This window comes from Epargyreus clarus, unplaced genomic scaffold (genome assembly GCF_041222505.1).
Source record: "Epargyreus clarus isolate Ecla_fem2 unplaced genomic scaffold, WU_Ecla_fem_2.2 ptg000029l, whole genome shotgun sequence".
NCBI classification, from domain to species: domain Eukaryota; kingdom Metazoa; phylum Arthropoda; class Insecta; order Lepidoptera; family Hesperiidae; genus Epargyreus; species Epargyreus clarus.
In genome coordinates this window covers 10,609,250-10,632,795 of record NW_027332235.1, presented here as the reverse complement: position 1 = coordinate 10,632,795, position 23,546 = coordinate 10,609,250, and the positions used below count along the sequence as shown (strand labels likewise).

Below are 23,546 nucleotides of genomic sequence, written 5' to 3'. Positions count from 1 at the left end.
TTTTTTCTAACCATCAGCTAACTCTCCTACAAAACTTATTTTAGTTTATTAATACAACTCTACTCCTTTTTCTAGTGGCCCCACCACAGCTCAAAGACAGCGTGAGGCAAGTATTGGGTCGATCAGGGCTTCAGTTGAACCTAACATGCCCAGCGCTGGGCCAGCCGCCGCCCTACGTCACGTGGGTGAAGCACCCCTATCTAGAGATCAGCGAACACACCCCGAGGGTTGTGCTGCTCAATGATAATTATACTCTGGTAAGAATTATATAATGGATTCAAAGCTTTATAAATACAAATAGAGAAATATGGTAAGGACCTGTCCTTGTTTAGTCCTCTTGGATGACATTGCAGGCCATGGTTACGAGACATATCCTCTACATCTTAAAGAATAATGAGTATCGTTTGTAGTATTTACACTTGGCATGTTTTTTTTTCGCCAAGAAATGCAGGACACGCGTTTCAGAGAGCACTTAGCCTTAATGATCTAGTTTTTGTTAACTCATTCCTATTTAGGGAATAGCAAATTTCCGCCCCAGGCAGTGCGTACCCGCCCTACGTCGATGATAGTATCCACAACGCCCGTTACTAATAATCGAACGAATCCAAATTTTGCTCACCTAAGCTAGACATTTAAAATTGCCCCTGAAAAGGATTGGAGTTGCAACAGATCGACCATGAGGATCAATATTTATTTGCAGATAATAAATGAAACGGAAGCATCCGATTCTGGCAAGTACTCCTGCATTATCACGAACAAAGTGGGAACTACCGAAGTGGTTTTCGAGGTTACGGTGGAAAAAGCGCCATCTATCGCCGGCAATGTGGGCAACGAAACGCTAGAGCGACACGTGGTGCCGTTGCTACGTAGTGTTGTGCTCAAGTGCGAGGTGGACGGACATCCCACACCTAAGATAACGTGGCTGAAGGTAGGAGTTCGTATTATTTATGTAAATTTTAATCTGTTTAGTTAAACTCATTTAGGCTAGTGGTACGTATCCGTGAATTTTTTTCTTTTTTTTTAAATGGAAATGTTGCGTTTTTTTAATACAAATGGTAGTTTTTTTTTATAATATAACTAGTTGACCCAGCAAACGTTGTGATGCCATATAAATATGTGAAGGGTAAACAACCCTTATCACTTAGGGGTATGAAAAATATATAGGAGCCGATTCTCAGACCTATTGAATATGCATATAAAATTTTGTGAAAATCGGTAAAGCCGTTTCGGAGGAGTACGGTAACTAACATTGTGACAGGAGAATTTTATATACAAAGATATGAGAGTAGCAGACGAGAATGCAGTTCAGAATGCTTTCCCATTGTGGACAACAGATGCGCCTCAGAACTAAGTATAGAATGCCTTGAGAAATTATGTCACCCTTACCACACTCTCCAGTCGAAAACATAGTAGCGTTTAACACTGCTGTTATTAGGCACGAATAGATGTGGTGTTGGTACCGCCGGAGTTGAACCACAGAGGATTCTATAGTCTGATTCATAATCAGGTGTCCAAAATGTAAACAAAGGTGTTTGACCTATCAAGAAAATATGTTAGAAATGGTAGTTTCTTATTTTTGTCGATATAAAAGTAATACAACAATAATAAAATAATAATCTAAATAAATTAAGATTAATTCACATTTTGTAATATTTATATCACCTCAATTTCGATCCATACAGTAATAATAATAAAAAACAAAGTTTATGGTAGAAAATCAAAATGTGATAATGGTAACACAACCGAAATCCAAGACATTTCTTGTGCTGTCTTTTTTAAGTTTCGTAACTGATATTATTAATTTTCGTGATTGTGATCGAACTCTAATGTTTTCTCTTTTACATAACACGTTTGTTAAATTGTGTATATTTGTTAAATTTTCGTTTTTTGTCGGGTTTGTTAAAGTTTTTATTTCTTGTTAATTTTGACAGTGACATTTCTTTGTTTACATTTTGGACATCTAATTATGAATCAGACTATACTACCTTCACCGGTTGCGTTCCGTCGGAGATCCCGGAGTTCTCCAACAAGCGTTGAGGACGGCCACCGGGGGGGTTTTAGTGCGGTAAGAATCCCACATAACCCGACGTCGCTCCCACATCGTCGGGTACCTTTAGAAGGTTTCCCCCTCGTTAAGAAAAAAAAAAAGGTGGTGTTGGTACTGCCGGAGTTGAACCACGATTCTACCACCTTCACATTCCTTGTCCAGGACATCCAGCAGCTGAGCAGCAGCTCGTCCGGCGTGCAGCTGGTGCTGGGCGGGCGGGTGTTGGCGCTGTGGGCGGCGCGGCCACGTGACGCCGCGCAGTACATCTGCGTGGCGGAGAGCGCGGCCGGCACCGCGCACCGCCGGTACGACCTCGTCGTGCGAGGTGGGTGCTGGTGCTGGTGCTGGGCTGAAGCGTGGTAGCGCTGTGGGCTACATGCTACATATTGATTACAAATTATTACATAATATCAAGTGGATTGCTTGTTCGCCTCTTACTTCTGTATGATAAAAAAATATACTTTTTTATATGAGTTTTCATACTGCAGGTTATGTGCAATAGGGTTGAGAGGCTACGCCAAAAAATGTAGTGTAGCGTGTACGATGAAAATTGGTGGTTTTTACGCGCATGAGCATTTTTTTCTATCTCTATAGAGAAGAATCAACTATCTCTATTGTTGTGAGGTTACAGTCAGACTGATTTTACAACTTAGATTTCCAAAGTTTAAGGCCTAAATCTTTTTTCAGTGCCCGGCAAGTGGAGCACGTGGTCCCAGTGGGGCTACTGCAACGTAACGTGTGGGCTGGGGTATCAGACTCGAAGCAGGTTTTGCCACTACATCGATGATGACAACAATACCATTGGTAAGACTCATAAAGATTCTTCTTATAAGTGCTTTTATCAAAAAAGTAAATTGTAGAGCTCTATATAAGTAATATTCCATGGCATTAATTTTCCTTTAGAGTAATTCTAATTATTTTACTAATTGTGTGTTTAATTTGTAGATAAGTCAACACAATCGGATAAGATAATTTTAGATGAATCCGCGTGTAAGGGACCTGCGAATGATAGAAGAAAGTGCCATATGCCGCCGTGTGAGGTATGCAATATTTCTAGTGTTTTTTCTGAGTAAGGCAGGCACTTATATTGTCCTGTCTTGCCAATACATATCAGTCAAGATGTGTTTATGTTGTACAAAATTCCTTCCCCATATACGTGGAAATAGATAGCTAGTCCCATAAATGTATTTTCGAATGCCTGTTATTTAGTTAATGCTTTAATCTGTTATCTAATGCTTTGTTTACCAAAGATAGACATTTCACAATTTCACCCTGCTGTTGTTTAATTTTAATCTTTGGTGAATAAAATCCATCTTTGTTAAGTAAAAGTAGGATAGATTGATTGATATGTTAATTCGTGTTGCTCAATCACAGGAGGAGGAGGGTGTGTCGCTGGGCTGGGGTCCGTGGTCCCGCTGGGGCGGCTGCTCGGCGACGTGCGGCGCGGGCACACAGGCGCGGACACGGCGTTGTCGGCCTGGAGCTCGCTGTAATGGAGATAACGTACAGGTTAGATATTCTAGCCGCATCATGAGGGAGACATTTATATGGGTAAAGTTACGTTGGGGTATGGTGGATACGGCTGCGCCGGGGCTTTGAGGGGGTGGGGGGTAACTATTGTACTGGGACGTTAGGGAAATAGCAGGAAAAGGAGGGTGGGACAGTAGGCTGGGGTCTGTGGTCCCGCTGGGGCGGCTGCTCGGCGACGTGCGGCGCGGGCACACATGCGCGGACACGGCGTTGTCGGCCTGGAGCTCGCTGTAATGGGGATAACGTGCAGGTAAGTATATAGCGTTATGAGGGGGATATGTAGTGAGGTTTCGGAAAAGGTTACGTTGGAGCATTAAGGAAAACGGTTGCGCTGGAGCGTTGGTGATACGTTTATACTGGACGTTAGGGAAACGGCAGGGGGAGCAAGGTAACAGTAGGCTGAGATCCGTAGGCTGGGGTGGCTGCTCGGCGACGTGTGGTGCGGGCATGCAGGCGCGGCATTCTATAGCCGTGGCATGAGTAGAAAAGAAGTGTTGGGGTTTTGGAAACAGTTAAGGTATGTGAAACGATTACGCTAGGGTGTAAGAAAAATCAGGCATGCTGGGATGTTACGGAAATGGTTACGCTGGGGCACGAGAGAAATCGTTACGCTGGAGCATTAGGGAAAATGTTACGCTGGTTTACGTTATAAAAGTAATATTTATTAATAATGAATTCATGTGTAATATAATAAAAATTACTATAGTTTAAGTGGTGCTTTTTGTAAAAAAACATATTTTGCCCATTTGACATTTTTAAGTAAATAACTTGTCTAAATTAGAATTTTTTAATTATTATGTTCAGATACGAAAATGCCCAAATCTGCCCAAGTGTCCCGGGCATTCTGACAACACAGAGAAGAACGAGATATTGTACAACCGGGAAAACAGACAGGTTATTGTAAGTATGTTATATAAAATAAATGCTTGGCACAAATTTATGTTCTAACAAACAAAAGCTTTCGTACAAATGCTGAGTTCAGAATCAAAGTAACAGATCAATCATGTCATGATTAAGCATTAGAGGTATTCGGAAAACAGTAGATTGATGAGTAATGAAACATATTTACTCCATTTAAATAACCAATAATCTGACTAGGAATAAGTAACCTGTATAAGACACTATTTCAGGAAAATCCCTACTTGCCAGAAGTCGCGTTCGAAATGCAACCGGAGGTGGTAGAGTCCCATCATTCTACCCTAGATGACGATTTCTACCTGGAACCAGGTAAATAATTTTACACTATTTTACACAAAACAAAAAAATGTCTATCATATTAAAAAAGACGCTTACAAAAACGTGATTTATATTTTATTGGAATTATTGATTTGATTTTTATGAACTACCTTAGTAAAATAATTTAGATTGAGCGTTTATACAAATATAGTTAAAAACCTTTCAGGATAACTTCATCAATCAATAAAATAGTGTAATGTTTTTGTAATAAATAACTAAAAGGATCGGCACAGAAGTTGTGGAATCTTTTTTGTAACTATTTATTGTAGATTCTATAGCTTTGTAGTATTCTTATTACTGATTTACTTTTACAGAAGTGGCTCCCCAACAAACGTTTTACGACGTGAATGTAACGGAGAATATAGACCACAGCGAGCAGGGGCCGTGCAACCCAGGCTACAGGCATAACCCTATTGATGACTCATGTGAAGGTAATATGTTCCTTCAAACTTTGACAATTCGTTGGGTATTTTGTCGTAATGATTTTTATCAGCAGTGTATATCGGTACGATCGTGCAATCTGATTGCGCAAGCTGTAAGCAATCCGCAAAGTCTACCGACGTTGAGCGTGGTTGGTTGTTAGATGGGTCATCTGTGTACTTAAATATCTTAATGCTAATAATAGATGTCCTGACGGTTTTTATTATTGGACATTTTACACATCTTAAACCTGTGCTTCCTAAAGATGAATTAAAAACATCTTTTAGGTAGGTACAATACAACTATTTAGACTGTTTAGGTGGTATATAAAAAAAGTATAGAAATTACAAAGAACACGCGCGTTCGAGACGGAGTGTTTTGTGTGAGCGGCGTCCGCGTTCCGCCATTAGTGTAGGGCGTTGATCTTAGTGATGTGCGTAGACAACGTCCAACACATGGCCACTAGCACGTACTTAAATAATTCGCATTGTTGTAGTTTTGGGGAAACCCATACCGAACGATGCGATATAAAAGATTCGCTGCCAAGTTTTAGTCACCTTGGAAATTTTTTTATATCCTCGATTTTGGACAGATTTTTATGTGGCTATCATAGATTAGTAAAGATACTCATTCTTACCAAGAAAATGTAACCAGTTTTTACAATTTAAATTGTCACTGTGGTCTATTTTCATGTTTGAAAAAACTTAAAAAAAATAGTTTTTAGATCATTTACGAATGAAACGATATTTCTCCGCCCTTTTTTCGATTTTGTGTTTTCGCACCACTTAATTGCGCATGTCGTCATTGTACCGCGAAAATTACACCATGACAACCATTAAATGGCTGACAGAATTGTCAGCCGTTTAAGCCATTTAATGGTTTCCTTCAATTACAAGGCGGTGAGATATCTATACTTATTGTAATGTTCGGATCGTTGATAAGTATAACTGAAAGACGCGCGTTATGGTTGAAGGCTTTATTCTTACTGACCGTCTTACAGAATGCACACCACATTATCTACGGTGGCTATCTTGTTATTTTCTGTGCACAGACATAGACGAGTGCTCGGCTCGCAGCAACGTGTGCCACGCGACGCAGCTGTGCGGCAACACGCCGGGCGGCTACCGCTGCGGCTGCGCGCGCGGCTACGTCGCGCTCGCGCCCGGCACGCGCTGCTTAGGTATGTCACCAGCAACCCATCACTGTCCCACTGCTGGGCACTGCTCTCCTCTCACAGTGAGAAGGATTAGGCCATAGTCCGCGCACTGGCCAAGTGCAAATTGGTAGACTTCACATACCTTTGAGACTTTTTTTATATAAATCTCAAATGTGTGCAGGTTTCCTCACGTTGCCTTCCTTCACCATTTTAAGCAAGCGATAATACGCACATAACTTTGAAAAATCAGTGGTGCATGCTTGGGATTTGAACATCGGACCAGTCGTTCGAGAGGCCGAGTTTCTTAACCATTAGGCTATCACTGCTTCAACTAATGTCCGCAGACGTGAACGAGTGTTCGCAAGGGGTGTCGCGGTGCGCGGTGGCGTGTGTCAACGTGGCGGGCGGCTACGTGTGCGCGTGTCCGCAACACTTACGACTACATGCGGATAGACACCACTGTGTTGCGCGTGAGTTGATTTACTATGTTGTACCTATTATATATATTAACTATATTATACTATATTACCAATGATATTTAAGACTATAAATATGTTACCTGCCCTTAACAACACAAAAAAGTAAACCAACCTCGAGCGCATTGACACACACATGCCCACTTTTCATTTTACTTACATATTACTTCATAAACGTATATTCTATAAGGGACAGAGCTATTGGAAAAATATGATAAAAAAGACAACTAGTGTTTAGCATTACGTTTCCAGTTTAATTCATACGGAAATAGCGACGTAATTTTGCATCTCTGTCACTTTACTTGTGGAATTGTCTCTTTCTTGTTTGGTTTGTGTTGAGGATGTGTTTTTGTACTCATACACTATTATATAATGTCTCACTTTTATTTTTTTACTTGAAATTTGTGCTGCATATAATATATTCCAACTTAGATCAAACTTTTAACTCGTCCATTTTATACTTGTTAGTGCAGTGTTTATTTTTCCCCGCTATGTCAGACATATAACACGGTCTTTTTTATCATAATTTAATTATGTATAAAATTGATTACAAAAATGATTTTTTTTATTTTTATTTGCAGCATCATTATATCAAAAGCCAATATCATCAGTAACATCGGAAAACCTGAATGAAGATTTTCTTAGCACTTCCCTTGAACACCCGGCAAGATACGCGAAGATGACAAGACACTGACCTTGGTATTATATGAAATGACGTGGCTGCCCTATTAGAGAACTGACTCTTAGGTAGATAAAAACAAAATGATATAGTAACTGTATTAGAAGAATGATTCTTCAAAACTAACTCCTTCAATAGATGTCAAGAAAACGATGTATATCTCGAAGTTCTTAATTTGACCACGTCTGTAAAATAGGCTTCTATAGTCCCTGTAAAACCATTACAAATATTGTATTATATTGTTTGTTTTCAACTGAGAATCATAATACGTAAATGGTAAGCCAAGGTGGGAAAGTGGGAAAAATCATTTATTTATTTTCTAAATGATTATTTTTTACGTCACTACCAGACTTCAAAGAATATTTAAACTACGAGTAGCATGAAGATTGTATATCATGTAAATAAAACGAATTATTTTATTGCTAATAGTAATTATATTTTTGTATAGAACGTGCGTATATTTTGTAATTAATTTAATTATATCTCTCTTAAATAGTTCATATTTATTCTAATATACGTAATAATAATTCTGAAATTTGTTTTATTACTTTCTTAAGTACCATTGCTTAAATCTAAAAATCTGGTTACAGGACCAAAAGTGTTATCCGGTTCGAAGGACCAGAATCTAATGTTTACTAATATGGCTAAAAGTGAATGAAAAATGTGTACATGTATATGAATCTATATTTTATTATGACTACGTGTACGTGTCGTATAGTTTCCTATTTTATTTTTTGCTTTTCGGTGGTATGTTAGGTTATGATAGGTGGTAGCCGTTCGTTGCCGAATATTTTCTTTACAGGACCTCGCTTTGGGTCCAGGACTCTCTCGTCATTCTTACGCGGAATATTTCTGGAAGAGAACACCAACAATTGAAAACAGTATATGATATTCAAAAAATAATGTGTTCTGAGCTTTAACAACAAAAACATCGTCTCACAGTTAAGTGAACATGAGGGATATTCAGATTAACTTGAGGTATTCTAGGAAGCTTCTTAAAGCTAATTCATATGTATGTAGGTCGAAAACTAAAGCTTTCTGTGTAGGGAAATGATAAAAACTTGAGTTACTTACTGCCAATAGCTCCCGTTTCTCTGAAGGCGCATGATATTGTTCTGACATATCATTAGTTCGTTCTGGAGATATGTTCGCTGGTCGTTTACTCGTACGAAAAGCTAAAAAATAAAAATTATTTACTGTACATTTCATTTGCAGACAATCATAATATATACTGTTTTCAACCTCTTAAAAATATGCTAGGAACTCTTTCTTTTAGGAAATGCTCACTGTAAAACATATAAACACTTTGGGTTACAATTTTGATGTAAAAATTTTAGTCCTTTGAGCTGGATTGCTTAAAGATATTTACATTTGATCATTCGAACTCTTTTTATTTAAATATTATAAAATATTATCTGTCATAGATTTTTTTTTCTACGAATATAATGTGATTACCTTCGATTCAGAATCCAAACGCCATTCCTTGCTACGAAGTGTACTGATGAGGTCGGTTTTAAGTCGCTCGAAACGTTTCACTGTGCGCAGCAATTCGGCCTGAAAAATAAAAAAAAATACACTTGGAAAAGTCGATAAAACTCTATTACCGTATTATTTTTATACTTACAGGAGTCAAAATATCCAAATTTATATTGAGATCGTCGTGTTTCAGTTTGCAATCTAAAATAAGAAATATAAATCTTTAATTACCTTGTATCGAAAAGTTATTAGGATAAGGTGAACTCTTAAATTAACTACCCACATAAAATTTAGTTTAATGATTTAGTTATAATTTCTCCCGACAGTTAGCGCTACTTACCCGGACCACAGACTTTCGCACTCTTTATCTTATCCTTTAGAATCGGAAGCTGTTCTCGCAACGTCTCGATGGCCTCCAGCAATTGTTTATGCCTTGCGCTTTCCCGATGGAGGTCGTCATCGTGGTCCCAAGAATAGTCGCTTTTACGCAGTTCATCTTGCATGCAAACTATCTGCTTCTCTATTTCACCATTCTGCCAAGCTGCTGCCTCTCTATAGAAAAATGATTTTTAAAACCATCAGACGGCACACAAATCTTGTCTCCCCTATAACGTTAAGGGGCAAGAATAATTTTTAAATTAATAAATATATTACCTGCAGGATTTTTCATGATCCAATTCTGTTTTTAAGTTTTCAATTTCACTATCGTTCATGGTTTTAGATTTAATTAATCTGAAAAAAATATGAAGCTTTTTTATTGTACCCGATGTATACTTTTTAATAAACAAGTAAATTACTATCATAAAAGTAATAATAATAAGTACACAAATACTAAGGATACGAGCAAAGTAAGTCTTCTGAGAAGCTTTGTAGTTAATTGATCCAACAATCATTGACAACCACAAGACTGCAACACTGCAAATATTTTAACTCTACTGTATCTACTTACTTTCGCGATTTAAATAACTAGTGTCTTACTGGATAATAGTAATAAATAAGTAATTACTTAATTAGTTTCTCAAAGTTATCGAATGTAATGGTAGTGAATGAATGAAATAAGCAAGGTAGGATTTTTTTTATAATGAATGAAATATCATGAGAAGTGATTTTTGCATACATTTATTTTTAACATTGCAGAACGTTATTTTATATTACACGTCATTTATATGATCTCATTATTAAATAAAATAATGATCTACTTGGCTGTTTGGTGATAGTTATGTTTATTTTAACCACGTTAAACAGTAGACGTCAAAAGTTGACATATTATCATTTGTCATTTCCTACTCAGTAAATAAACGTACCGATTTAAATTTAAAAACTGTTGAAAACATTTTGTGAAACAAAACTAAAAAGTAGTTTATTAAATCTGTAATTCAATTTGGTCTAATTAGAGATAAAGTGTGAACCTAAATATGAGTTTATTAAGTGCTGTTATCCAAGAAGCAAACAAAACGACTTCAGAAGATATTAAAAAAGCCAGCAACGAACTTTTACCGAAGATAAGTGATCTTTCAGAAAGATTACAGGTATTTTCTTGGGACTTGCAAAATTATTTCATAGATCTATATGTAACTTCTGATCCGTCGAGGAGTTTGGAGCAGATGAACTACACGAAACGGAAGCAAAAAGCGAATGCAGATCTCGATGAATTAAGAAACGAAATTCAAACTTTCCGAAGAAAGTTCGGCGAAAAAATTGACGAAATTAACAGCGCATGTAAAAAATTAGATAAAATTGTGCATACTTTTAACGATTTGTGTACAGTGGTTGACGGAGTTTATACTCTTGAGCGGGCAGACCGAGACTTCAGCAGTTTAAAATACTCCGACGCTGTGTTGAAAATAAAGGAGCTACAGAAAGCGCTCCTTGGAATAGAATTTGAAGGCAACTTAGATACAGCATTGCAAAATCTAAATTATCAGTCAGAAAGCCAGCTAGCCCTCTCATTAGCACATCTGAGCCTAGACTGGGCAAGCATATTCTCATGGACAGTCAAGAAAGGTATTGACACCCTTACATACTCTCTTTCAGTTCAACAGAATGACCCTGTACTCTTACAAAATGTCCTAAAAGCTTTGTACCTCACTGAGAGAATAAACGCAGATCTGCATGAATTCAGTGAATTCTTTGTTGATCAACTGCTTGTTAAAATAATTAAGCATAACTGTGAGATATATACTGACGATCATGTCGGTGCTCTGGTATTCAACATAAAAATAGACTTAAACGACAACAAGAAACCATCAATTCAGACTATTTTTAACAATTTAATGGCAGTTTTGGAGTTTTTGGAGTCCACCATAGGTTCAAAATTTGAGGCAGATAAAAAGTTCCTTGAATGCTTTGGTGATTCTAACAGGGAAGCTTTCTTTGCTAAGATCATTCAGGATTGCATCAAGTGTAACTTACCATCCTGTGAGGCCAGCTACCGAGCTTACAAGGAGATTGCATTAGAACTAGAGACATTTAATAAATTCTTAGTAGATCTGAAGTATGTAGAGGCAGAGGAGTCACCTCTACAAAAGTTTATCAGCAACACAGACCTTTTGTTATATGATAAAAAGTGTGATAAAATGCTCTCCGATGTCCGAGAATTGATTAAAGAGTGTCTTCCACATGGTACTGAGATAGTAGGAAAAGTATGTATGGACAACTCCATAACAGACATCACTGATAAGGAATTCTGTTATGACATAAATATGCCACTGTTTTTCCCAAAATGTGTCATATCACAGAGCGTCAAGAAAATTGTCATGATCATAATCAAGCATTTAGAGGAGAGCACAGCATTACCAGAGATGTACGGCAAACAGCTGGTCTTGTATATCAAAGATATAGCTGTTATGTATCAAAATCTTGTTGTAGAGAAATTTAGGAGTAATTTAAAAGAAAATCCACTAGAAATTGGTAAGTTATTTATTATGTTTCATATAATTGTAGTTTACAAACTTAAATCTTATATTTTTTTAATGATAAATAAATTAAAATAAAGAGTATGCAGTCAACCTCATAGTATGAAGTCACTGCCACCCATGGACATCAGTAATCAACTCCATATAGAAGAGGTATTTTACCTGAGCCTAATCCCATAATTTTGCCACTCCTGAGGACTACGATAGTTGCATCATTTTATAAGTCGGGCAATGTGTGTAACTTTAAAACTATATTGAATTGCATGTCATTAAATACCTATGTCTTGAACATGGGTCTCAGCTTTGAATATGAAGGATTTTGAGGAGTTAAAAGTACCTACATACATTTCATACCACTATTCTATCATCACTGTTTTATTTAGGCTATTGCAGTATTTATTACAACTTGTATTTACTAATAATTTGCTATATGGTGATATAATCGTAATATTACATGTTTTTCAGCTCTATTTTTCAACAACTGCCACTACTTAGCACACACTCTTGTGGGCCCTCCCTGGAAGAATATCCTGCCCAAATCCTTAGCAGACTACCTCAACACAATCCTCATGGAACATGTATATGATCTGAGAGTTGTTGGAATGGAGAAATTGTCCATTTACTTGGAAGTGAATCGAGATATGATTTCCAGTAAAATTGAAAACAATGGTAAGTATAGCTTACTTCATTAACACCTTACAATTGATAATGTAAAAGTTCAGGGTTCAATTCCTGGTCAGGTAAACATATATTGTCATAGGACACTCACATGAAAAAGTAAGTTGTTTTCATGTTGTGTCCATGGGCGGCAGTAGCTTTACCATCAGATGGACAGCTTGCTTCTTTGCTAATTCTATACTTTAAAAAAAAATCTCAGCCTTACAAGTATTGATGTAATTTGTGTGTGTTTTTAAAGTCAAAATTATTATAAATTTCAGAATTGCCCTGGACACAACAGTCGTTCGATGCATTCGACAGATGTGTCAACTTTGTCGTCCGATATCTTCACAGGCTGAAGGACTGTTGGTACGGCGTCCTTCCCGATCGTATGTACGAGCATGCGATGTGCTCGCTCATACTGGTGTTGTGTGAAATGATGATACGCCAGCTCTTACTCGATACCACTCCTATTCCTGATGACCTGGTCTTCATGCTGGCTTTGTGCTTCCAGCATACTATAGCTGAGATTCAGGACTTGTTTCCGGTATGTTTTCAATTTGTATTTCAGCAATTCTAAAATCTTTAGCTATATGTTCTTACAAAAAAGCGCGCAATCTTGCATAAAGTGTAAATCGTAACTGACATACATAATTAAACAATATTGGGCGCGGTCGAGAGTTGGATGGGTAACTAGTAATTAAATTTCGTATTCGATTCCGTGCGTGTCGCGGAAATCATGTTTAGGTGTCTATCATAAACAATCTGCATTAAAGCAATGTGGTGGAATATAAGGCGATTGAGATGTGGATGTCACACTGTAGATATCTTCAGTGCCATCTATGGAATGAAGCATGAAGCAAAATAAAGCATATTCTCACCACTTTGATTTTATTTTCAGGAAACCGTAAAATTGGATACAAAGATTAAAGGTTGGATAAAGTTTACACATATACCTAAATTATTCACGGCGCATCTACTGGAGATTTCGAGCTTGTGGAACGAAAACTCGAATATATCACAAAGTTTTACTTGTGAAGAGGTCAGGCAAATAATCAAAATGAGATTCCCGGATAATAAGTACAGATTGAAGATTCTAATGGAAATACAGTGAATAGTAATGATTAAGGATAATGTGGATATGGTTAAGTTCAACTCTTATACTAAGTCATCTTAGTAATAAAAATATAGTAGTATCTTAGTAGTAAAAATATTTTGTGATACCTTTAGTAGTCAACATTGGTTACAGGATGACCATTAGTGTTGTATCTAATTCAGTTGTTGTAAAATTGTAAATTCATATATGAGCTGTATTTACTATAATTTATGAGAGGAAAGAAGTTTCAAATTGTATAAGGGGGAGAAGTTATTATTATTTTATTAAAGCATATAATATAAAAATAAAAGAAAGGGTTGTTTTATAAATCACACTTGCTACTAAAGTTATCTTGAAATAGCTTCTTCTTTAAAGAAGCTCTCAAAATAAACTTAGTCAGATGGCTGACCAACAGTCTTTTAGCCGAAAAAAATACAGTATTTTTTACGTAATCTCAATAATAGCACATTTATAATTTTTATTTTTTATATAATATAAGAGTAGCAGACGAGAATGCAGTCCACCTGATGGTAAGTGGCTACTGCCGCCCATGGACATCTGTAATCAAACCCAGATAGGATTAGATATTTATACCTGAGGTCGGCCACAGACGCGCCGCTACCCCTGAGGACTAAGCTGGAACGCCTCGGAAAAGTCTGTCTCCCTTACCACACCCTTCAAACCGGAACACAGCAGCGCCTGACACTGCTGTTATTAGGTAAACATAGGTGTGGCGGTGGTGCCGCCGGAGTCGAACCACAAAGGGTTCTACCACCTTCGTAAAATATTTCAGATAAGTAAATTTTAAATAATACATGTAATTACAATGTTTATTTTTTGTTGTGCCGAGTAATTGCATTGTATATATTATGTATCATGCAGGTAGTTAAGAAAGAATTCTGTCATGCCATGACGCTGTAAATGTTTCCCTCTCAGATTCCTCCGGCACGCTTGGTCGAGCTTGACATACACATGCAACCAATTCGTCATTTATGACTTTCTTATGTACAATGCTTATAGTATATGGACCACACACAATTATGACGAGACGCGTGGCGCTCTGACACGCAACGGAATGTTGGTTCGATTCCTGGCTTAACCAGATAAATGATCTTTGTGTTTATGGCTTCCATGGGATAGGAAATTCTAGTAAACATCATTTTACCATTTATACCTATAATAAATGACATTTTTACTACAATGACCAATAGTTAGAATTAAGTTTCTGCTTCAAAAATAAGGGCGGTGGCATTATAGCCAATGACTGCAATCTATGCATGTCCCACTGTTCCCATTTCAATATTCTGGAAGCATTTACATGTATGTAATAAATACAATAAATACGAATCCAACCGGTCCCGCCCGAGGATCTTATTCTACACACGAAGCTTATTATCGCATTACAGAGCGTAGCGTGCAAATATTTGCATGGTTGCATAAGTTTGCGCCAATTCTGTGATTAGTGGTCTGGTAACTTATATAGCGCGGAAGAGCGGAAGCAGGAAATTGAACAACATTTGTTACTATTCAATATTACCTACCCAATACTTACATTTCGCATTTCACTTGGATAACGATTTGGGCGCGAAAAGATTTGAGTTTTAAGCTAAGTACACATAACAAAGAAGTAAAGACTTCTAACCATTTTTTTTTGGAAAGTGTATTAATACTTATCGTGAACTAAAAGGCATTATAAGAGGATGTGTGTATGAGTTCGGAAAGCCTTTATTCCGCCCGTGCTCTACTGGGCGACCAGTGTCTAATATTTTAAGTATGGTTATTTGATGCATCTTTCAACAGAGTCAATTCACGTTAGCGGCATCCAACATTTTTTTATTCTTTATTTATATCGTTGTGGACTTAGCTTTATGTATCTAATAACTACTAGCTCCGTTACAAGTAAAATGTTTATTCTTGTATGTTTTTACAGCTTGTTATTATGTTTTTATCCGCTTATTGTAGCGAAACGTTATGTAGTCCAAGAAATGAAATCTACTCATTCTAAAAGGTAATGCAATACAAGTTCTAACCAAATGATGTCTGCGTATAAGCACAGTATAAGGATCTATATATTTGTACCGTGGTATAAGTTTTCTTGCTCATTGTCAAGATCAAGAGACCACGGATATGGTCTCTACCTAATGGGGTATGGTCAATGGTGTCCCTTAAAGGACTCTGGGAATACATGGTAAAACATTAAACTAATACCGTTTAGTGAACACAGGTGAATTAAGTAAACTTAAGTGTCAATTACCAATAAGTTGGTAAGTGCTGAAATATGGAAGCACTCATGAATATGCCACTAGCGGACATTCATTCAAGGAGAAATGTTCAATGTGCCTTAATTAATTAATTGTTTTTCTTTATAAATACTAATCTATGTTTATAAAGTACATAGTAAAATTGTTAAAATCTAAATAATTTACTCAAATCCGTAAGACTTGTGTATCAAGTTTTCCGTAAGTTCTTGTAGTTTTACAATCTTGCTAACATCAAAAATCTGTTTTTGTCAAATGTAAACAGGATGAACGTGAAATTGTGGCTTATTAAAATTTTAAATTCATGAGTTCATTTATCGGATGTTAAACACGTAACATACCATTCCGTAACGTAGAAACTACAGGATAGGTGCTTTGGCGCCAAGAGGCCGTGAACTTTATTGTCATGGGATGGAAGAAAATCGAAACTGACTGATAGTGGCATTGGCAGAGAAAGTTAGTTAGCGTCCCGAAATCAACCACCCATTACACCAATGCTATTTAAGTGAGTAACGTTTCCTTACACCAATCATTACGTACGTGCCAGCTATCGGCCGCCGCCCGCACTATGCAACATTTATCGGTAGGTATATCGCTAAAATTTAAAAATGTGAATTGGCGCGAAATAGCGCTTGGATGTCAAAAAGTGAAGTGTAGTGAGTGGAAAGTGTACAGTGAAAAGTAATCAGGTGATTTTAGTGATTTCAAGTGATCATTTTTATGGATTGTTGGTCGGTAATGTAAAAACGAATTCTATTTTGAAATTTACTTTTCTGAAATATTTATTTATTTAAAACTAATATTTTAAACGCATCCTAAACTCGTATTTTTTTTTATTTTAAGTAATATTTATTGAATTTAAAGACATTATGTTTAATAGTAATGTTTATGTTTTTTGTACATAAACAATAAGCATGATTAACATCAGTAATTGTTATGAGTTTAAACATATTTATTAAAAACATATTTAAAAAATAACTTATATAATTGAATTTTATTGAATGAATTATGTTCTAATGTTACATACTATTTTTTATTGATATAGTCTTTAATAGTATTATAACAGATTCAAAAAAATATTATGTTTCCTTCCGTTTGAAAAATTAAAAAGTAAATACAATAAAAGGTTGCGTGTTCTAATACATCTCCCACGTGCGTGCGGGAAAATGTTTATTTATTAACAAATCGGACATTGATAACAGAAACTAGGTAGTTGTCAGTGTTTGACATCAAAGTAATCGTAATTTAATTATTTCGATAATGAGAGTTAGTGAAGTCTAAAATATAAAAAAAAAAAGTTTTGCTATGAAAACTCATACGATGAGTTTAAATAAATGGTTTAATCATAAACAATAAAATATCTACATATAGCATTTATCTATATTTATAAGTATAGTATATTTATAAGAATAAGTTTATTTATAAGTATATATTTAGGTTTATCATTGACAAGTGCATGCTCTTAACTAATTCTATGTTTCTTATATTTTCAGACGGCATTCCTGATCATTGCGTTAGTGATCGTCGTCAATGAAAGTGGCGCGACGGTGCAATATGACAGCAAGACAGACCAACTGGCCGAGGAAGCGCAGACTAAGGCTGTTACCATAGTAGACAGCCCCAAGTACGTAAAGCCAACTGAACCGATCAAACCAGCCTTTGCTGGCTGGACCAATCAGACACAAAGACCTGAACTTTCCACACTGAGACCTCCGAGTAAACCACCGATTAATCGAACACCAGATAAACAGAAATATTTCTTCGACTTCTATGGACAGTTGCCGAATCTACCACCCGCTCGACACATATTTTCCAATCAGCCGTTGAAGATCCATCCAAATTCTGTATATAATTTCCCTAAAGTAATTCCACTGCCGAATAGCAGAACGTTTTACTCTCAGTCAACGCGCCAGCCGTTAGGTTTTGCTCCAACAACAATCAAGCCAATCGTTAAACCAACGAGCCCTAAATTCAGTCTACCTATCCAAACTATTAATGGCATACGTACAGATTTCGTAATACCGCCTAAATTCGGTAACATTACCACTTCCACTACAAGTGCTCCTACCATTACGACGACAAGACTTTTGAGGACAAAAAGAATATGGCCTAAGAGGATTTTAGAGAAATTGAATGGAACATCCCAGAATGCTTCCACAATAACTAATTCAACAAATACCAATAATTATACCGTTGACCAGGAGCTGTCTGCTACTCGGCATCATTATCGATATGCGTCTACAGAAAGCCCGTTCCCATCAACAACCTTTGAGCCTACAACGCGAAAATACCGCAGAGTAACCAGAGGACCTAGTAAAAGATCTACGACCGCCACACCTGAATTCGTCAAAATTGAATCTAATGACTGGGTGCCGATAATACCATCGCATTATACCAAAGCAAGAAGAACTTCGCAATCACGTCTTAACGATAGGTCTGATGTTATCTTGCGTAGAAGAAGATCACTACAAACGCCAATTAACAAGCGATCCGATGTTTTCCCGAGTGAAGAAATTCCTCAAACACCAATGACAAGATCTGATATCTTCCTCAGCAACCCGCTTGACAGGAGTCGTGAAAAAGGAACGTATTTTTTACAATCTTACGGCTTGCTCCCAATGGCAGATTCGTCACCAAGTACAGCACCGGCTTTGGGACGCAAGAAGGTAGTTTTATTTCGTAAAAAAAAGCGACCACCGATAAACCAACAACCATATTTGCTGTCCTCCGATTTGCAACCAGAAGGAAGCCACGCTCATTCAAAAGTAGTCCACAAGATTAAACATCATCACCATCACCACCACCATAGATACATAAAAACCGTCGAAAAAAAAGTGCCGTATAAAGTAGAAGTGCCAAAACCGTATCCTGTAGAAAAGAAGGTCCCAGTGCCAGTTCCCGTGGAGAAAATAAAGATATTGGACAGACCGTACCCGGTAACAGTGGAGAAGAAAGTTCCTTATCCCGTGCCGATAAAAGTGCCCCACCCTATTCCAGTAAAAGTCGTAGAAAAAGAATACGTGCCTAAGCCATACCCGATAGTTCATCGAGTGCCCGTCGTGCAAAAAGTAGAAGTCAAGGTTCCGCACCCAGTACCCGTGCATGTAGAAAAAAAAGTGCCGTATCCCGTTCATGTACCAGTAGACAGACCGGTACCCGTGCCCGTTCAGGTAGAGAAAAGAGTACCTTACCCGGTAGCAGTAAAAGTCCTTGTGCCCCAGCCTTACCCAGTAGAAACGAGAGTGCCGTACCCCGTAGAAGTTAAAGTGAGAGAACCGGTAGAAGTGATAAAGCACGTGGCCGTGAGAGTTCCCTACCCTCAACCTTACCCTGTGAAGGTCCCGGAGCCTATACCTGTGCCTGTAGAAAAGAGGGTTCCATATCCGGTAGAAGTTGAGAAGAAAGTACCGGTACCTTACGAGGTTCTCGTTCCGCAGAAAATTGAAGTTGAAAAGAGGGTTCCCGTTTATGTACCTCAACCTTACCCGGTGGAGAAAAGAGTGCCTTATCCAGTAAAGGTTCCATACCCGGTAAAAGTACCTTTCAAGGTTCCCGTTAAAGTGCCCGTGGAGATACCTGTATTCATTCACCAGCCCTACGAAATTCTGAATGACAGTAGTAGAATCAACGATATATTGGCTGGAGAATCATCATCGAAGCAGGAAGTGACCAGCTCTCCACAACACAGTGTGACAGTCCACGGCAACACTGGTTTCACTGGGTTCCAAGAGCGCTCGGATAACCCAGAAACAACTACAACTGCTGTCAAAACATAGGAAAGTATTTATTAATAACCCATATCTCGTTACATCTTCGAATTCGTAACAGATAATTATGTAAGTAGTTTCCATAGACATTAATAGTAGTAGCTAATAGTGTAATTGTATAGGTGTGAAGTGAGAATGTAAATTTGTGTGTACAGATGAATTAAATGAGTGATGCTGTGATACTTAAAGGGTTATCTTTATTCATACATGTGTAATATATTCAGCTATTACTATTTTCAGTTTTGGTCATTTCATTGTGACATGTAGCAAATAATGCCAAATGTTCAAATGGCCATCAAATATAATTACTATTTACACAAAAAATATTGAATAATCAAACTGTGTATATTATTAACAGTTAAAACTATTTATAAAAAGAGAAGTAATAAAAAAATCACAGTTCAAAAAACAATTGACACTGTCTCTATTTTTTATAAAATAACAATAAAAATTGTATAGTCCACACCAAACTGCTAGTCCGCTCTGAAGTTGTTGCGAGCAGCTGTAGTCATTCAATTTGCTATGGCGACTTGATTCATTTATATATTTAGAGCGGACTATAACTAATATATTTACTGTGCTTTAGAGCTCTACAATATAATAGACACGACAAATGAATCACAATTCTGCATAAAAAAAAACAGAATCTGCGGAAATTAATTGTTACCTATAAATGGGTATCAATACTTTTAACCGGATATAATAATGTTGCATGCTATTTCTTGTATTACCTAACATATAGTATTCATACGTTTTTATCGTGGAAGCGCCGTTCGGGCCGTGTGAACGAGTTACGATTTCGCGCGCCAACTCGACTGTGACCACACTTTCCTAGAATAAGCGCTTCCTATTCCGCGACTAAACATCGTTTAGCGATACCTATTACTATAATCGCTAATTACATGCTCTAACTATTATTTTATTAGTTACTTCTATTTCAATTATGAAAATCAAGGATGTAAATCTACATAATACTAGCTGACCCGGCAAACGTTGTGTTGCCATAAAAATAAAAAAGTGTTAAGGGTGAACAACCCTTATCACTTAGGGGGATGAAAAATAGATGTTGGCCGATTCTCATAGATACCGGATAAGCACAAAAAATTTCATCAAAATCGGTCAAGCCGTTTCGGAGGAGTATGGCAACGAAAACTGTGACACGAGAATTTTATATATTAGATTAGAAGATTCGCTCCAGCAGTTTAAAATTTATGTTAGTTGCCCTACATTATTTTTTTTATTATATCTACCATGATTGCATTTTTTTTTCCTTTTTTGGTTAACATATACAAAGTCTTTGGTATAATTTGTACAAAGTCTATCTATTTTCCTTTATTAATAGGCAATATTTATAATTAAAAAAAAATAGACATGAAATGTTAGGTATATACAAAAACTTTATTTAAAAATCATTTCATTAGCTTTCATTGATAACAAACATATACTTACAAGTATTATATTTCACTAGAAATGTCCAAAAAATAGCACTGCCCAATGTTATTTCTTATAATCACTTCACTTTGATAAACTGCCACTCCAGATCATACACTCCCACTGATGTTTGGTTTTTTTCATCATAATCAACCCATTCTTTCTCTGTTAAGTCAACATCTTCAAATTTTTTCCCTTAAAAGAAAAATATAGGATCAATATCACACTAATATTTACTAAAAATTGTCCAAAGTATCTTTTTGACAATTTTATATCAATCAATTATTAAAATGTTTTAATTTCATTGCAATTAATTTTATTTATTATGATAAAACTCATTGAAATAATTACTTTTTCAATTCTATTACCTGCCAGCACCTTGGCCTGCATAGTTAAATTTTCAATGTGATAATGTTAAGAGAACATATTTATTTTAACTACTTATATCCTTCTGAAACTACTTAATGTTGGATCACCTATATGTATAATATTTTTTTGCATATTTATATTTTTTCCATAAACAATAATAGTTATCAGATAGTTATATAATGCGTCGGGATGAAGCAGCCAGGATACAGAAAGACCGAATTACTTATATATACGTATTTAATCAAAACAGAATATTACATGTTTAGGATTAAATCTAACCTAAATTAAAACTAACTATCCTAAGTGACTTGCTGGGGCAATGTTAGCGCCCAGAGTGAATTCCCACGTTCGGGACTATACAGTGGAAACGGAGCGGTGGTGCGGAGTCAGCGTTCTCATGGCACAGCGGCGGTGCAGGATCGAATTTTGTTTAAGGCGAACTTCTAACTATGGTGATTAAGGCCAATATATAACAAGAAGCTTATTGGATTTTATAAAATACAGAGCCACTAATTTGTAAGTATTATGAAAATATCATCATACCACCATCTTCAGCCTCTGCTATCCAACCAGACTTGGGTTCAAAGTCAACAGGCTCCACTCCTCGGCAGTCAAATATCACCAAAGTTTTGAATTTATTCACATCATTGTTTGTAAACACACCTGGAACATATGTAAGGAAGATTAGAGAAGATGAGCACTTTACCAGTATTTTTTTTGTTTTTGTTTATGCGATGGCTTCTCTGTCTTATGACCATTCAATGCCAATGTCAAGTTGTTGTACGTATAAAAACGGGGAAATTCAAAATATAAAAAATAAAGATTGCTTTAATTAGATAATTACCAGGATCAGGGAAGTTTAGGAAAAGAGAGATAATAGGAAAAGCCTTTACCCATTTTTGTAAAAAAAGGTACGTAAGATTATGGTCTATGTTCATACATTTTTACAAACATCTGCTTTAAAATTAAAATTTAATTTTGAATATTTTAAAACAAAATCGCAGGTATTGAATTCAGGACTGTACTTGGCAGACTGTGAACACCCATAAATGTGCATCAAGTCAAAATTTTAAAATCAAATGAGTTAACAACTTTTCATGATTAACAGATGATTATCAAAAGGATATACTCAATTTCCAATTAAAATATGACCACAACTTGTGTGTTATGTATGTTTTTATATAATAGTCAGCAAATCAGAATGAGATCCAACAAGTGATTGCTTTGCAGACATTTGTATTCACCCTAAATAGGATGGGCTTACCTAAGGCACATAGAAGGGATGCTATGTCTGAAGATTTAGTTCAAAAATCTTAAATTTAATTTTTTTTATTATCTTCTTAAAACTAGAATACAATATCTTACACTTGTTACAGATCTAAATAGGTGCTATGGTAAATTAAAAAAACGCTTACTAGTCTCACAGCCCCACACTAGGATTCACTGTATTGTATGTGCTATGGACACAAACAGACTAATACAACACACACCCAGACCCAGAAACAGAAACCTAAATTCATCATTCAGAAATCTGTCTGGCTGGGGATTTAACCCGGGACCCTCTGCGCGTCAGACAGGTATGAAATCAAACAGGTCAAAAAACTCCACTATATTCGGATGAAAGAATTTTACCATCTTCAGTTAGATAAACGAGGTTATGATAATTTACCGTTGCTGCCTTCTATAACGTCGATGCAGTTTTCTCTCGAACACAATTTACACTTGATCAGAAGGTTCGTCTCAGCTCTATTGTGTTTCTGCGGCACCCTCTCAGCTTCGGTGAGATCGTGAAACTTCTCCGACACTTCTCCACAGCTACTGCACTTTAGTTTTAGGAACCATTGATAGTGTGGATGGTTTGTATATAACTTTTCTACACATTCCAGCGTAGCCTTGATTTGTAAGGCGATTTTTACCATGTTTAAAGTTTTAGGTTTACAGTCAATATTTCAATACAGGATATATAAACACTTCACTTTTCAGTCCACTTCACCGGTGGGCAAAGCAAAAGTCAAATCAAAATATGACAATTG

The 23,546-nt window shown here is 36.6% G+C and overlaps 4 protein-coding genes across 6 annotated transcripts in view; 2 read left to right on the top strand and 2 right to left on the bottom strand.

Annotated features, from left to right (window-relative positions):
• Window positions 1-7,962, top strand: part of LOC140754583 (hemicentin-1) — a 31,173-nt gene extending 23,211 nt beyond the window's left edge. The window contains exons 34-45 of the mRNA XM_073089625.1: window positions 76-257; window positions 701-928; window positions 2,210-2,372; window positions 2,735-2,851; window positions 2,993-3,087; window positions 3,425-3,614; window positions 4,359-4,477; window positions 4,708-4,804; window positions 5,128-5,244; window positions 6,285-6,413; window positions 6,734-6,859; window positions 7,447-7,962. Coding sequence (XP_072945726.1) covers window positions 76-257; window positions 701-928; window positions 2,210-2,372; window positions 2,735-2,851; window positions 2,993-3,087; window positions 3,425-3,614; window positions 4,359-4,477; window positions 4,708-4,804; window positions 5,128-5,244; window positions 6,285-6,413; window positions 6,734-6,859; window positions 7,447-7,559 — 1,676 coding nt within the window. The 3' untranslated portion in view covers window positions 7,560-7,962. The remainder of the gene's footprint in view (window positions 1-75; window positions 258-700; window positions 929-2,209; window positions 2,373-2,734; window positions 2,852-2,992; window positions 3,088-3,424; window positions 3,615-4,358; window positions 4,478-4,707; window positions 4,805-5,127; window positions 5,245-6,284; window positions 6,414-6,733; window positions 6,860-7,446) is intronic.
• A 21-nt stretch (window positions 7,963-7,983) lies between these two features.
• LOC140754363 (uncharacterized) lies at window positions 7,984-10,081 on the bottom strand. Of its 3 annotated transcripts, none has more exons than XM_073089361.1 (7): window positions 9,970-10,081; window positions 9,675-9,752; window positions 9,361-9,572; window positions 9,169-9,221; window positions 9,000-9,098; window positions 8,619-8,719; window positions 7,984-8,396 (listed from the first exon to the last, which is right to left on the bottom strand). In XM_073089361.1, exons 2-7 carry the CDS (start codon window positions 9,731-9,733, stop codon window positions 8,297-8,299), a joined length of 624 nt encoding a protein of 207 aa, XP_072945462.1. In that variant the 5' UTR covers window positions 9,734-9,752; window positions 9,970-10,081; the 3' UTR covers window positions 7,984-8,296. The 3 variants fall into 3 exon arrangements, with proteins under 3 accessions (XP_072945462.1, XP_072945463.1, XP_072945461.1); XM_073089362.1 differs by lacking the exon at window positions 9,970-10,081 and adding an exon at window positions 9,845-9,926; XM_073089360.1 differs by lacking the exon at window positions 9,970-10,081 and having other exon boundaries at window positions 9,675-9,824.
• A 332-nt stretch (window positions 10,082-10,413) lies between these two features.
• LOC140754333 (uncharacterized) lies at window positions 10,414-19,901 on the top strand. Its single transcript, XM_073089328.1, has 5 exons — window positions 10,414-11,930; window positions 12,401-12,604; window positions 12,874-13,139; window positions 13,494-13,646; window positions 17,440-19,901. The coding sequence occupies exons 1-5, from the start codon at window positions 10,436-10,438 to the stop codon at window positions 19,720-19,722; spliced, it is 4,401 nt and encodes a 1,466-aa protein (XP_072945429.1). The 5' UTR covers window positions 10,414-10,435; the 3' UTR covers window positions 19,723-19,901.
• Window positions 19,902-21,092: 1,191 nt separating this feature from the next.
• On the bottom strand, window positions 21,093-23,546 carry LOC140754332 (UPF0587 protein GA18326). The gene is made up of 3 exons (XM_073089327.1): window positions 23,183-23,546; window positions 22,057-22,176; window positions 21,093-21,339 (listed from the first exon to the last, which is right to left on the bottom strand). The coding sequence occupies exons 1-3, from the start codon at window positions 23,430-23,432 to the stop codon at window positions 21,224-21,226; spliced, it is 486 nt and encodes a 161-aa protein (XP_072945428.1). The 5' UTR covers window positions 23,433-23,546; the 3' UTR covers window positions 21,093-21,223.